Source organism: Aedes aegypti, chromosome 3, assembly GCF_002204515.2.
Source record: "Aedes aegypti strain LVP_AGWG chromosome 3, AaegL5.0 Primary Assembly, whole genome shotgun sequence".
Classification (NCBI taxonomy): Eukaryota; Metazoa; Arthropoda; class Insecta; order Diptera; family Culicidae; genus Aedes; species Aedes aegypti.
Genome location: NC_035109.1, coordinates 201,615,226 through 201,629,949, shown reverse-complemented (window position 1 = coordinate 201,629,949; position 14,724 = coordinate 201,615,226). Strand labels below are relative to the sequence as shown.

General features: G+C 36.5%; 1 protein-coding gene across 1 annotated transcript in view; it reads right to left on the bottom strand.

The window, feature by feature from the left end:
* The window catches only part of LOC5580158 (protein unc-79 homolog), a 34,192-nt gene that overhangs the window by 10,255 nt on the left and 9,213 nt on the right, over window positions 1–14,724 (bottom strand). Inside the window, exons 11-17 of the mRNA XM_021850749.1 lie at window positions 10,452–10,531; window positions 10,167–10,223; window positions 5,392–5,509; window positions 3,194–3,536; window positions 2,957–3,129; window positions 2,333–2,893; window positions 2,202–2,273 (exon numbers count right to left, since the gene is read on the bottom strand). Coding sequence (XP_021706441.1) covers window positions 2,202–2,273; window positions 2,333–2,893; window positions 2,957–3,129; window positions 3,194–3,536; window positions 5,392–5,509; window positions 10,167–10,223; window positions 10,452–10,531 — 1,404 coding nt within the window. The remainder of the gene's footprint in view (window positions 1–2,201; window positions 2,274–2,332; window positions 2,894–2,956; window positions 3,130–3,193; window positions 3,537–5,391; window positions 5,510–10,166; window positions 10,224–10,451; window positions 10,532–14,724) is intronic.

The following is a 14,724-nucleotide window of genomic DNA, read 5'->3' as shown; positions in this document are numbered from 1 at the left end:
AAGCATGCCTTACTTCTCTAGTGGAACTTATGTACAATGGATAAGAATGTAGATTATGATTGTTATATGTTTGGTGTGACTAAATTTCTAAGTGTATTTTTTCCATTTCTATTGCACAACATACATTGTCGCAACAACCATACTAGCTATGTCAATGTATAGTTGATACTACGTGACTGATCAGAACAATGTAAATTGCACAGTGGTCCAATGAATAGGGATTACGATTAGTTAACCTTTCTCAGTGTGCACAAGTCAAGGGATCTAAATTTGAAAATCAATAGATGCAGCTAGCCACGTTCCTTCAGTCATCGGAGAAGGAGAGGAGTATAAGGCAATCATTTAGACAATTTTCATCACCTCTGCATTTCCACGGTTATCATGGAACGGATTTGACAATCAAATATACACTGTTGATTCGCGATGTTACCTGATTACACAATTGGTGAATTTTACGCCGCGTATTCGATGCATTCCCTATGGACCGATGCACAAGTTCACTATTTGACGTTTGAGCGGTGCCGTGTTATTTATGTGACCATGGCAACAAGTGAATTCGGCACCGCTCAAACGTCAAATTAGTGAACTCATGCACTTGTCCATAGCTCCGCAAAGGAGCAAGCGCATACGCTACGCTTTTAACGATCAACGCTCCGTCATCGTAATCATCGTCATCGTCGAAACTTGAAAAGCAGTTTTTCTGTTCAAAACTAAAAATTATTTGATAAAATGTGTTCGCTGTGTTGCGGTTTGAGAACATTTTCCTGTTTATTTTCTTGATTTTGAACGAAAAAACTGCTTTTGAAAATTCCGAAATCAATGACGGATCCTGCCCCCTTAACAGGACTAAATGCTACTGACACGATCCACGGTTTACCGGTGTCGTGTTATTTATGTGACCATGGTACCGGTACCGCTCAAACGTCAAAATAGTGAATTCTTGCATCGGTCCATGGACCAATGAACGAGTTCACTCGTTGACGTTTGAGCGGTGCCGTGTTATTTACGTGACCATGGGAACCAGTGAACTTGGCACCGCTCAAACATCAGATTAGTTAGCTAATCAATAGAATTCATAAAAATTGAGACCTCTCACGGCATGCTTTAGTCATGAACAGGATATGGTTCTCCTTCTCGGGATGGGGTATCGGCGTGGTGAGTAAATGGAATTCTACAACCGACGTTTCACATGCTCGTCTACGGGAACTAGCAAGCGAGTGTAAGGCCACCGGACCGGAGCGTTCAATACCACTCTAGAAAGGTGTCATGCAGAGGCCGTGTTTAACAAACGAGCTACGATTTACATGATCCAACCAATTTGTCTTTCTTTTGCGGATGATTTGGGTATTGTCAACAGAGCATTTGAAACGCAAATCTGTACACTTGCCTGAAACGATTGCTTCATACTTCAGGGGGGTGTACAGATCTAAATGGTGATTGGTGATGGAACATGAATACTTCAAAAACGAAGTGCAACGTTAGTCGTGAAATACGGAGGCGCATCATCAGTGGAAGTTTACTATGGGTTCAAGAAGAACACCTCAAGCAACATAAAGTATTAGAAGGCAGGGTGCGTTCCAATAACAAGTCTATTGATTCAAGAGTCTACTATACTAGTAAGGGCTCTATCTTGAAAAATGCAGTCAGATCGCTTTACATTTCTGTTTCAATAGTTGGTATTTTCTTTCATATGTAAGATGATTTTGTATTAGTCCTACAATACGATTAGTGTGGATACATAAATATAAACGTAACATGAAACACTTACGGCGTATAGAGACAGTCGGTTTGGAATGTACAGAAGTGGCGTAGTAGTAAGAGATTTTTTTAAATGTAACAAACATGCTCTACAACTTACCTGGCATCGCTATCGTTGCGAATGTGGAGAAATTTTGTTGAAAAAATGATTGCTGATGTTGCTGGTACTGCTGGGAAGACATTAGGTTGGGAGTGGTTGGGACAGATGAGGAGGCTAGAATGTCTGGCCGGCTCGACGAGCCGTGGCTACCGCCGGGTTGACTTTGATGATGAAGATGATGAGAATGAGTTTGAGGTGGTTGTTGTATGTTATGAGGAAGCGCTAGATTGTTGGGGTTTGTGAAGGTGCGGTTGGTTATAGTGATGTTGTGGGTGAGTCTGTAAGTATGTGTGCTGTGGGGTCGTCAAATGATTCTGATTAGATCCGGATGAAAGAAACTGACCCAATCCAAAACGGGAACTCTTTCTTTTGAAAATCGGCGCTGAAGCTTGTCGATTGTAGATCTTTTCTTTCTCTGAAACAAATACCACATAAATTATATCGATTGTTTAAAAATAGTGCATTTTGTCTTACCGATTTTGGACTCTTGTCTTGGAATTATTGTGGCAGGTGCTGACATTGTTCTTTTATACGGCCATTTAGTACCGAATGAAGCACTCAACGTCTTAGACATACTTCCAGAAGTGTCTGACTGACTTAATGCTTCTCGAGCTTTGTTGATTTTTGTAGATAATATTTCACTGCCGTTTTCTGAATTTCGTAAATCTCTGAGATGAGAAATGTCACCATTCTTTTCCAGATTGACTTGTGCTTCTACAAATAGAGTATCGAATCTGTTCAAGAAGAAATCCCAAGACAGTACTTTTCGGTCAGATAGCATATTGTGTAGTTGATACACTGATTGAAGCACAACAGGTCGATCAACTATAAACATATCGAATTGAGATTCTAGGCAATACATCAACGCTTGTATGGCCTTATCGTGGATTGTACCAAGATACAAAGTTGCTCTTTGTGCCACGTGGACATTCAAATCATCACATGCTGCAATAAGATGGCAAAAGGCTGTCGCCAGTGATGCCTGCAGACTGATTTCCGAACGTAGTGGTGTTGAATCCATGAATCTTGTTATCACTAGAAGATCAAAATTAGGTTTTTAGGAATAAGCTCAATACATCTGGATATTCAATTACCAACCTGTTACTCGCTCTACAGCTTTGAAACGAACACGCCAATCGCTATCGTGGAAGGCATCTTGTACAACATTCCAGAATACATCCGATCCTAGGGGTAAAGTTATACAGTGTAGAAGTATTGGGACAGAAACTTCGCAAATATGAGAGTGTTCGGCGTTACAAACATCCCACAAGCTGTAATAGAAAATATTGTAAGTTTCGAATAATTTGAAGAATTCTCTGTAAAAAAAGCAGTTACTTTTTAATCAGTAGATTTTCTTGACACCATATGAAAAATCCCCGATCGTCGCGAGCCGCCTTAGTGAAAGCATCGCCGTGCAACACCATTATCTTCAAACATTGCAGGGTGTAATACAAAATGTCTGGCTTATCAATCGTCGGTATCTCTTTCAACAGCTGGTGAATGTATTGCAACGACTGTGGTAGATTATCGATCGTGAATTTGAATTTTCCTACGGATGTGTGCCAAAAATCGTCGCCGTCCTCCAGATCATAGTGTGTCTCTGAATCAGCGGATTCCTCCAATCCTTCGGTGGAGTCTCCTACGATGGTAGGCTTAGCAATCTGAACGGTTGCCGTGGCTGTAAAAGATAATATTTTGATAAAAAAAGACTTTTGATGGAAAGATTTAGGTTTTAAAATATATCCCTTTCTCCCATTGATGTGAACTAATGTATGCGCAATCACAGCTGGTTTGGTTTGGCTGGATTTGGTCGAGGTTAGATTTCACGGAAGTACGAGCATACGTATTTTGTGTCAGATGTAATATCTTTTTGTTACAATGTCAAAGTTGTCAAATACTTTTTCTAATGCCAACGATAAAATCCAATCTGTATCATGTATCTTGTGTAAACCTTATGACAACTGCAGACACATACATGAAATGATAACTCAATGAGTTTAGTCATGTCAGAGATCATCACTTACTGTTGTAGTGATTTCAAAGTTTTCGGAGAGTGTAGCAATACTCGGTGAAGTGATTCAAAACTTTAGGCTAGCAGTGTATCACTTTAACAGACGTAACGCAAGCTACTTTTTTGCAATTTCTCATCGTAATAGGCTGATTTTCATCACGCCAATCTGTCATGAAACGGCCTACTTTCCTGCACTGAAGTATGCAGTGCGGGAATAGTCATTACGCAACTGAAACCAGTGCTGTAATGATTCATTACGCAACGCTTTCTCATTACGCAACTGTTTTGAGTTGCGTAATGAATCATTACAAAATCATTTTTCAGAAATTGTAAAATGATGGTGAATGCATTCCGATATTATTTCTGATACCCTCAAGTGGTCTTCTACGAAATTGCAAAAAATGTTGTACGTAACTCGTTGCAGAACTCGATTTTTACAGCACTCGTCGTAATTATCCAACTCGGCAAGCCTCGTAGGATAAATTTACGACTCGTGCTGTTAAAATCATCATTCTGCAACTTGTTCTGTAAACTACTATTCCTAGCCGATCCAAACATTGTTACAGGGGAACAGCCTCGGTAGTCGGTAGGACTAACTCTCTGTAACCGACTCTCATATTCCAGAACAATCAGAGTGACAACCTTAGATACTGCATTCAAGCACTTGGCGTCCCTACACATCACCTGAATTATAGTGTCCGGACACGTGTTCCATTTTAAGTTTTAGCTTAAAATGTGTTTTAATGTTAGGGTGCCGGTACCAATGGTTGTAATGTACCAGTAGATTGGACTATGGAATAAAACGTACATTTTTCGATAAAAACGACATATGCTATTTTTGGTGGATAGATCGCCTCTAGTTTAGTCGATTTACCAAATTTCAGCTTTTTATCTTATCAAAAAGTCATATAAATAATAAGTTTACGTAAAAAATTGGCTCCCTTGCACCAATAGTAGCCGTCGTGTTCCAGTAGTGGATCAACGGTTGGAAGCAGTTTTTAAAATGGATGTATAAAAATGAAGAAAAGTCCCAGAGATGATCTTTGTGATTCATTCGAAAGATATTAGTTGCTGTTCCGAGGGAAAAATGTTAAACCTATGTAAAAATTTACCATTTTGTTTAAAATTCCTTGTATCATTCCCGAATGTCTACTACTGGAGCACTAGCGCAACTACTGGAACACGTGTACCAATAGTGGCTCAAGCGATTTTATGTTAAAAAATAAGTTTTATCACTCTTTTTATATTTTTACCATATAGTAGAGGTTGAATCTTTCTGTTGACGCCAAAAGATCTCTGTTAGGGCTTTTCGTTATTTTGTTATGATTTTTTATAGCTTAGGTAGTCCACTAATGGCACCGGCACTCTACAGACAAATTTCAAGAAATTTTTAATCGTGGAAAATTTTGATCCAGCTATCCTTTTTTTTTGATTTTCACAGTCCCTTCTAAACGGTCATACAATCTATCCTGGTTATCTTAAGAAACATAACGTATCTATTTTTTGTAGATACAAATCTTACCAACGTCTGCATCTGACAGCGTCACGGATCGCGCTACAGCTGTGACCACCTTCTCCGATGGTATTATAGCGGCTAAATCCAACTGCTCGGATACAGTCTCGACAGTTGCTGTCATAATCTGGAAATATAACGATAATTATTGACGATCAAATACTGTAAAAGGTTATCAATCTACACCTAAGCAGATAGTAGGTAACATCCATACATTTTCAATCCAATTAAATTTCGCCTCTACGTCATGGACAAAACCTGTAGTGCCTGCAGGCGCTTTACCACGAGAAATCATAAAGTAAAACAACACACTCTATCAATCCAGCTAAACTAAATTTTCAATTCGTGATTCACACACGTTTCCAAATACTCGGTTGTTTCAAAGTGTCTTAAGATGAAAATGAAACAATAATGGCTCAAATTGATTTTTCACCAGTGCTAATCGAAAGAACCACTGCTTTGCTCTGAAACTTTGATTAGTGATTCAAGTAAATCATTTATTCCATTTTTGATCTCTTCAGGAAACTTAAAGTCACTTGAGAGACCTTTCAAGACAACTCTGAACAAACGTTCAATTTTGTCATCACAAGTAAACAAATTGTGCAGTGTCTTCAAGATGTTTGAGAAGAAGTTCTTTAGGATCTTTAAGAGTTTCCGGCAAAAGGCGACAGTCTCTTTTCTTTGCGATTTGGAAGGAAACCTTGATTCCCCTGATGAAGTTCAAGATCTCCTGCTCAAAAACTCCAAATTCTGAACAACTGACCACGATAGGCGGCGCTCTTTGCTTCCTCACTTGAATCAAAGAGCCTGGGCTAGAGACTGCTTCGATTTAGAGTTCGGAAAATTTGTCTAGACCATCGAACTGATTGCTCATTTCGATGCAATTATCAACATTATCCATTTCACCCTTGGAAGAAAGCGCGCATTCCGGAGAAACGTCCTTTCTTCAATTATTGCCACGTTTAGTGCCAGTTTTAAATCCCACTTTTTGGAAATTTGGAATTCAGAGATCCACCCTTCCTTTTGATTGTAGTTGCAACCATGTTTAGTGAATAAACAAAAGAAGACGTGACCTTCTAAGTTTTCCCAAAACGGTGTCCAAGAAGGATTACCACCGCTAGCTTTCGCTAACGGGTCCAACGAAAAATCGAAGGCACCGGTCCAAACAAGAATCGTGAAGGGATCAATAGTAGACAAAAACTATTGAAAGGTACTGTTTTGGTTCCATTGAAAAGTACCGTTTATTTTATCACTGAAAAGTACTGTTTTTGTAGCACTGAGAAGTATTGTTTTATTGCTTTGTATAGTTTTGAAAGCTTCCAAGAGCAGAGAGAATTTGTGTACCGTAATCCGGGGTATCATTGATCAGCGGGGTAACATTGATCGGAATGACCCATCTCATAAAAAGTTCACATTATCATTTATTGATGGAACATTTCCAAATTATGAATGGTGCTTCTCTTTCTTATATTCATCAGCTGATGAAAGTGAAAGTTTTTGCGAAAATTGCGTTTACCTTATGCGTAAATTTGGCAACTGTTCGAAACAATGATTTCAATGGTTAAGGATGACACTACCAAACATTCATGTCTCACATAAGTTCTGTAAATGATATGAGCAAGGAAAATGCGGTTCTTACTAAAAAAAACGATTCCGTTGTCAAAACTTTCATAAGTATGTTCAATTAGGCAACATTGCCGAATTACTGTTAAGAATGAAACATTCCCTTAGGAAATTGCCTACCTTTAGGCGTATTCCGTGGTTCGAGATGTTTTTAATTTTAAAATAACTCAAAAAGTAAATGACTTGTAAGCATTTGGCCTTCATATTCGGTTTCAGGGGCCATGATTTTAGTAAGTATCGACATTTTCAATATTACCGAACGTTGTTTACATAGGTGATCAATTTTACCCCATATCAGCTAAATAAAAAAATCACTTAACACATTTTTTTTAACATGCTTAAACCTTTCAAAAAACAAAATAAAGTATATATTCACGAGCTATGGGTGGCAGTACTTGTTTTAAATATATAAAATTTGCAACTATTGCATTTTCGAACCAAATATTTAAGAAATATTCAAAAAAATGATCAATGTTACCCCGGATTACGGTACGTACAGCACGAGAGTACGATGCGCACTTATGTATGTGGACCAGGCCTGCCCAACCTTTTTGGCTCTTTTTCCATATAAATGGTTGATGCGTTCGCAAGAATAGACCGATATGAACAAAATTAATCTCAAATGAAAGCTTGGTAGTATATTTGTCTAATCCATGCTGCAGATAGCCGTAGTGGTAAACGCGCAGCTATTCAGCAAGACCAAGCTGAGAGTCGTGGGTTCGAATCCCACCGGTCGAGGATCTTTTCGGGTTGGAAATTTTCTCGACATCCCAGGGCATAGAGTATCTTCGAACCTGCCACACGATATACACAAGCAAAAATGGTCAATTGGCAAAGAAAGCTCTCAGTTAATAACTGTGGAATTGCTCATAAGAACACTAAGCTGCGAAGCTACCGGCGCAATTTAGTCTAAAAAATGATCCGCACTGGTTTTTAGCTTTGCTTGCTAGAAGTTGCGAAGAGTTTTATATAAATTTAAAAATTTTCAGCATGGAATAGACATTCAGCATGTTTATATTGGTCTATTCTTGCGAACGCACCAACCATTTATTACGAAAGAGCCAAAAAGTTTGGGCAGGCCTGATGTAGACTATAAATAGAAACACTCCAGTAGAGTCAGTCTGGGAATTGTTTTTGTACCAGCTGTCAAAGGGTCCAAGCGAAGCACGGCCGTGCGTTTAAAACGAATCCTCAAATAGACAGAGATTGCTGGGAGGAGTTTAAAAGATGCATTTTGATCAATACAATACAAATTACGCAACTGTTATGACACAACCTTTAAAAAAATGGCAAAATAATGGTGAATGCATTTCGATATCATCTCTGATACCCTCAAGTGGTCTTCTACAAAATTGCAAAAAATGTACGCAACTCGTTGCAAAACTCGATTTGTACAGCACTCGTCGTGATTATCCACCTCGGCAAGCCTCGTTAGATAAATGTAAAACGTGTGCTGAAAAATCATCATTCTGCAAACTACTATTTAGTTATTGATTTATCTTGCAAGTAACATGAATTTATTGTAGATTGAAAAAAACGACCATTAAGCTAAGTATGCTGTTCCGCTCAAGAAAAGTAAAAATTTCTGGCCAAAAAATGGTCAAGCAATTTCGTACAGTGAGCTCCATTTGAATTGACATTTCTTTTCAACTGCGTACTGCGATCAGAGAAAAATGCTTTTCTTGAGCATTTCTTGCAAGAAGTTTCCCACGCATCGAGATAGGCGATTATTTTTCTGTTGAAGTGCATACTTCGCTTAGGATGTACAATTTGGCATGTAACTCTGATCTGCACATCAATTTTGAATCTGTTATCATTCGCACAGTTGAAAACCGGAATTTCCGACACGCAAAAAACAATTTTTCTTCAAACCCATGCATCGGAGCTACGTCGGGCAAGGTGCGCTGTGTAGCACACCGGATCCGGTGTCCAGCGCACTAAGCCCGACGTTAGGTTCAACGCATAGATTTAGAGAAACATCGGATTTCGCGTGTCGATGATTCCGACTTTCAACTGGAGACGCGATATTCAAAAACGAAGTAGCGAACGTTTCCTCAAAGTGTGCCACGCGAAAAAGCTATAACATATGAAAAGGCATGGTAAACACGAATATATACACAAAATTCATTCAAAATTTCATTCTGCCAAATTTTAGAAGATTTGGCCGACAAAAGCCCCCCATGACGAAGAAAACAAAACGACCGGAAATAGGGAGCCGGATCCTATTCTTGGCACTTTTGATTCACTTCGGCAGTGAGGTTTTTTGAAAGCTAAAAAGTTCATATTTGACCACAGTACCGAAGCGCTGCTTATTGCAAAGTTTCAGACATTTCGGCCGAGAACCCCTGCCAAAGTGAATCTTGGAAGTGCCCAAGTAGTTCTGCACCCTACTTTGGATCCCATATCTAATAAGTATCTAAAAGATGTAAATTTTGTATCAAACGTATTGATTTATTCAATTTACACATGTTTTTACTAGTATGTTACAACTCTTCAGTGAGAAAAAAAGGGTTCAGTCAAAAAAAGGAGAAACAAATGCGAGAACAGTGTACCTAATTTGAAAATACGAGTGTCAAATAAAGCAGGGAGAAAACTCAGATAATCTATTATTCGTTTGGCATCTCGAAACGTTTGAAACGGGTTATTCGAGGAGAGGATATTCGGGAAGTAATAGCCCAACCAGTTTTGGGATACTAAACCACAAAAATATTGAGAACATGTTTACTCTAAGTTATATTCATTGTTTATACAATGTGACACTGAAATATTTTTAGCAACATAAAAAGATGTTCCAAGTAGTAATTGATGAAAAAGAACAATTAGATCTTTTCTAAAGCAAAACATATTACTATCTGGAACAGTTACATGGGTAATTGATAATCAAAATGCTTATATTTACATGGTTATATCGATTTTAAACATCCACACACCAAATGTAGTTTTGACCAGACAGTGCAAGAAAGGAACATTGATACACTAATGAGAGCTTACTAAACAAACAGAATGAATATAAATATTGAATTTAAAAGTAACAAATACTTCTAAAAACCATTTATGAAAAACACCTGAAGGAAAGAAAATGAAACAACTGTAGAAAACGTTTGTGAACAGAACGATTGCCGTTTTTACAATTCCTGTCTTATGTTAACACATAAAAGTACCTCATCTGTAGCGTGGATGATTTGTGAAATATCCCTTTCACGTCCACCATCAGGAATCTGAGAGATTAAAATAATTGGAAATAATCCTCCAAAGAATGTGACAAAAATTGAAACGTAACATAAAGATAATTTTTCACTTTAAAATTTAAAATTTATATTTTGGATGGCTCTGGTTAGATTGATTCACTCGAAAAAGATAGTCACATATAAACATTTTCATTAGATCAATTGTTGCTGATTGAATTCTAATTAAATGAAGGGAAAATGAAAATCAAATATACATACAGAACAAACATGCGGCATATGCACTAATACGCCACCAACCGAGTGAGGTTCAGGCTGAGGAACCGCTACTGGAACTGGACCTGTGGAGAAAGTTGTAGGAATATAGTGAGTATACGGTGATAATGGGTCTATTCCCTTACGCAATTGTCTGTAAGCTTATTTGTGATAAATCGCGACTGATATCAAAAATTTACAGAATAATGCAATACGGGAATAGAACATAAAATGTTATCCTTGCCAAAGGATTTATTAGTTAAAAGACTCGAAAGGCAAATCGATTATGAAAAATAGCAAACAAAATCATGTATCAGAATGTGTACATGCTTAAGAGCAAGCAAACTTTATCGAATGCGCAGTAAGAAGATACCTACAATTAAATTTGTGATTCATCAATTGAAAACAATCGATTAGTTAAAACAGAAGATAAAGCATTACGTGTTCAAGTAGGACTTCTATTTTATAAGTAAAATACATGCAAATTCTAAGGGATAAGAAAGAGAAAACGTTTCTGCCCTATTTGGACTACCAAACACCATTATTTGATACGATTCGGTAATAGTGGGGCAAGTGAAAGTTGATTGATTGCATGTTCTACTGACCTAAAGCTAAAATATTTAAACCTTTTATATTCATTTAAATGTACATGATGGGATGAATATCTCAAAAAACCTCACACATAAGTCTAGTCTGAATTGATCGATAATAATTATTCACAAATTAATAAAAAAAGCATCTTATTAAATTGTTGAAGCCAATTCACATATTAGATTAACCTTGAATCAAAGTTGCAGCAGAAACTGAATGACCAAAAAGGATCATTTTAGAATCCTAATGGGTTCCATTTGGCTAACATTTTTATGGAATCCTATACATGTAGACAGACGTGCTGGAATGTTCCTGAAAGCGGGTTTAGATTCAGCAACCCAAAATTAACTTGTGACACATAATTTGATCTTTGGGACACTTGAATATGCTTATTCTTTTTCCTTGTGGTATTGTTAATTTTTGTTATGCAATGTCTCGTTCTTAAAGCACTCGTCGTAATTATATAAATTTGCAAGTATCCTTCGTTATATACGATTTGTGCTGTAAAAACTCCACTATGCATCTTGCTGTGTAAATTACATGTATAATAGTTATTTTGAGTGTGTTTTTATTAACTAAATTTTCGACCGTAAACCTTAAGGTTCACATTAAGCATAATAGTCTAGCAAACTAGCATAAGTAAATCCAATATCAAGTCACTATTTAAAAATCTTTCTAAATCTAAGTTCTTATAATGATAATGAAGCTATAATTGATAATTGAACGCTACATGTCTTCTAAGATGTGTATACAAACTAATATGTCTCTAGTTAACTTTCAATCTTTCTAATGCATGCCAGATCTCTCAAAAAGCAAAAATTCAAATTATACTTGCGTCATGAATTCAATAAAGTCATATCATAGCCACTTTCAACATGGCACCTCAAGATCATTTCTAAAGAAAATGTTATTAGCTTGTTCATCTTTATTTCACAATGGCACTGAAGTGTTGCATCAACTCTCCATAATTCAATATTCCGTATCTCTATATCAAATTATAGAACCAGAGTAAAAGTTAGTTTTCAATGCTACCTTGAATCGTGGTTGCATTGATTTTGTGTTCTAAAGCTCGATGGTCCCTCCAATTACGAATTGTAGAGAGTATGGTGAAACCTCCATGAGTCGATGTTCCAGGACTCGATATCGACTCATGGAACCCTACTAAAACAAAATTACATGATTACTATGATGGTCCCCTCGCACAGCTTTTTATGGCATTGCTGTTCCAATACTCGTTATTTACATGAGTCGATAGCCCTTTCAAACATCAACTCATGGAGGTGAAATTGATAATTCCATAGCTCCCATCAACAATTTTGAGTTTTTTATGCTGATTATTTTTTTCATTTTTCATTTGCTGTTTTATTTGAGAGTAACTAGTAACTTTAAATATTTAACTAGCGTTGGAATTTATTTTCTGCATAGTTATTCATTTTACTAAAAATTCTAATTCCAAAGTTTTTTTGAAAGTTATAACTTATTTATTTTCTGAATGTTTCGTTAAAAACTTTGAACTCTTGTGTTAAAGTTTCTGCTGTACTGTTCACAATGCAATCAAAACTCTGTTAAATATTATAAATTAAAAAAAAAATCTCCAAATTTTGCCATATTTTGGGAATTGGCTTGTTTAGGGGTATCCTGTTTTTTCACATATTCTGATTCTACGTTAAAAACCGAGCCAGAATCTAAAGTTTCATAATTTTCCGTGACCTGGAACTATTTTTAAAACACGTTTGAATTTAGTATGGAAATCGTATTTGAATCACCCCTCGGCAAATTTTACTTCGAGACGAGCTGTCACTATGTAAATTAAAATGTCATTGAGTAGACGGATTGAAATATTTCTCAATTATTTACTATATCAAAATTAAGATATTGAAGCGCAATAAAATCGTGTTACACTTAGAAAAATGTGCTTTTTCGATCAAGCTACAAAAATCTGTGAATTTTTCATCACTAAACATTCCAATTGTCATTGAAGATTGTTTTCTGTATTCTCTGAAATGTTGAGGTTTTTGCCAACTTTGAGTTTTTAAGCAGTCAATCTTTTCATCAAAGTTTTTCCAGTTGTAGTCTATGTGAATTTGGAAGTGATCAAATTTGAAAGGTTGATCGAAAATAAAGTAATTCTAAAGTGTAAGCTTTCTTATGATATGTTAGTTAGACACACTTAATTCAGAATGCCAAATCTCGGCTTATTTTAATCGAGATTTGAACAGCCGAGGAGTCGGCAAATTACATAAAATCTCAGTAAATGGAAGCCGATCGATTAATTCTGTTTTGTTACTTAGTAACCAATTTGTTATCTGATTCTTGGTTAAACTTGAAAAAATTGACGTAAGTAACATTCAAACGGTTTTAGGAAAATAATAAAAAAAAAATCACAACCTGTCTCCACAAGCTATTTTTTAAATTAATCTCCTTTTGAACATTTTTCGCTGTTTTTTTGCATGCAATTAGCACGTGTTCAAAAACTAGGGAGTTTCTATTATTGATACACATTATTGATTAAATGATACACCGTTTTATTCAATTACTTACGTCGTTTTCGTACCAGTGTAAAATCGACTCAAGTAGGGTAATCAAAGTAATTTGGACAGACCGTTACGCATATATAATTTGGTCATTTACAGCAAAATCAAATGGAAGTGACCAAATTATATACGCGTAACGCTCTGTCCAAAATACATAAAACACCCTAGTGCATCGTTTTCATTCGTTGCTACGAGCTATCACTAAATTATTGTTTGCTGAAATCAGCAATTTTTTGCTGAAATTTACCAAGCTGTTATTTTTAGTAAACCGAATGCTGATTTTCAGTGCAGAATGCTGGAAAATCAGCAGGTTTCTACCGTTTTGATTCATATTACGGACAGCTTCAAATTCCGGACACTCTACTTTGTATGGGAAACATTTCACACGAAATGTTTAAATTTTTGCTGTTCAAATGTTCTCACTTTCGAGGCTCGTTTTAATAAGCATTTTCCATAGATATCGATAAAAATTTATAATGCCTAGCTGCCTTAGATGTCTCTTTAGTTGCTTGGAAATTCCAATTAATGATTTGACTTTTCCGATTATGATTCTCATGAGCTGTCCGGAATTCGAATCAAAGTGTCCAGAATTTGAGGCAAAAGTAAGCACGCGGCCGAAATAAGAATCGTGAAAAGTCCACATATTTCTATTTATTTAAAATCTCGCGTTCAGTATCATAAGGGCGTATCTGCAGTGATCGATTTCTCTTCGTCGATTTTCTCTTTTGGAAATTACTTATCCGGACGAATGGTTTCGACAGCTGTTTTTGATTTGATAGAAATTAGTCATTGTCCTCCGTCATGCAGCATCATAAAATTTTCCGAAAATTGATTGAGTTTCGTGTACTAAGCCAAAGAGAAAATCGACGAAGAGAAATCGATCACTGTAGATACGCCTGTATGATACTCAACGCGAGAAATAATTCACTATGCGCAATCAAAATCTTCACCCACCATTCAAAAGTTAAGTGGTTTTAAGGCTTGATAACGCGGAGGAATCATACAGAATGATTTATTTTACATGCTTTTTGATAAGTTATACTTCACTGAGGCCTTAAGCGTCCGTAATATAAATTAAAACGGTACGGAAACTCAGCAATTCGATTTGCTGAAAATATCAGTTCGGCAAATTTCAGCAAAATATTGCTGATTTC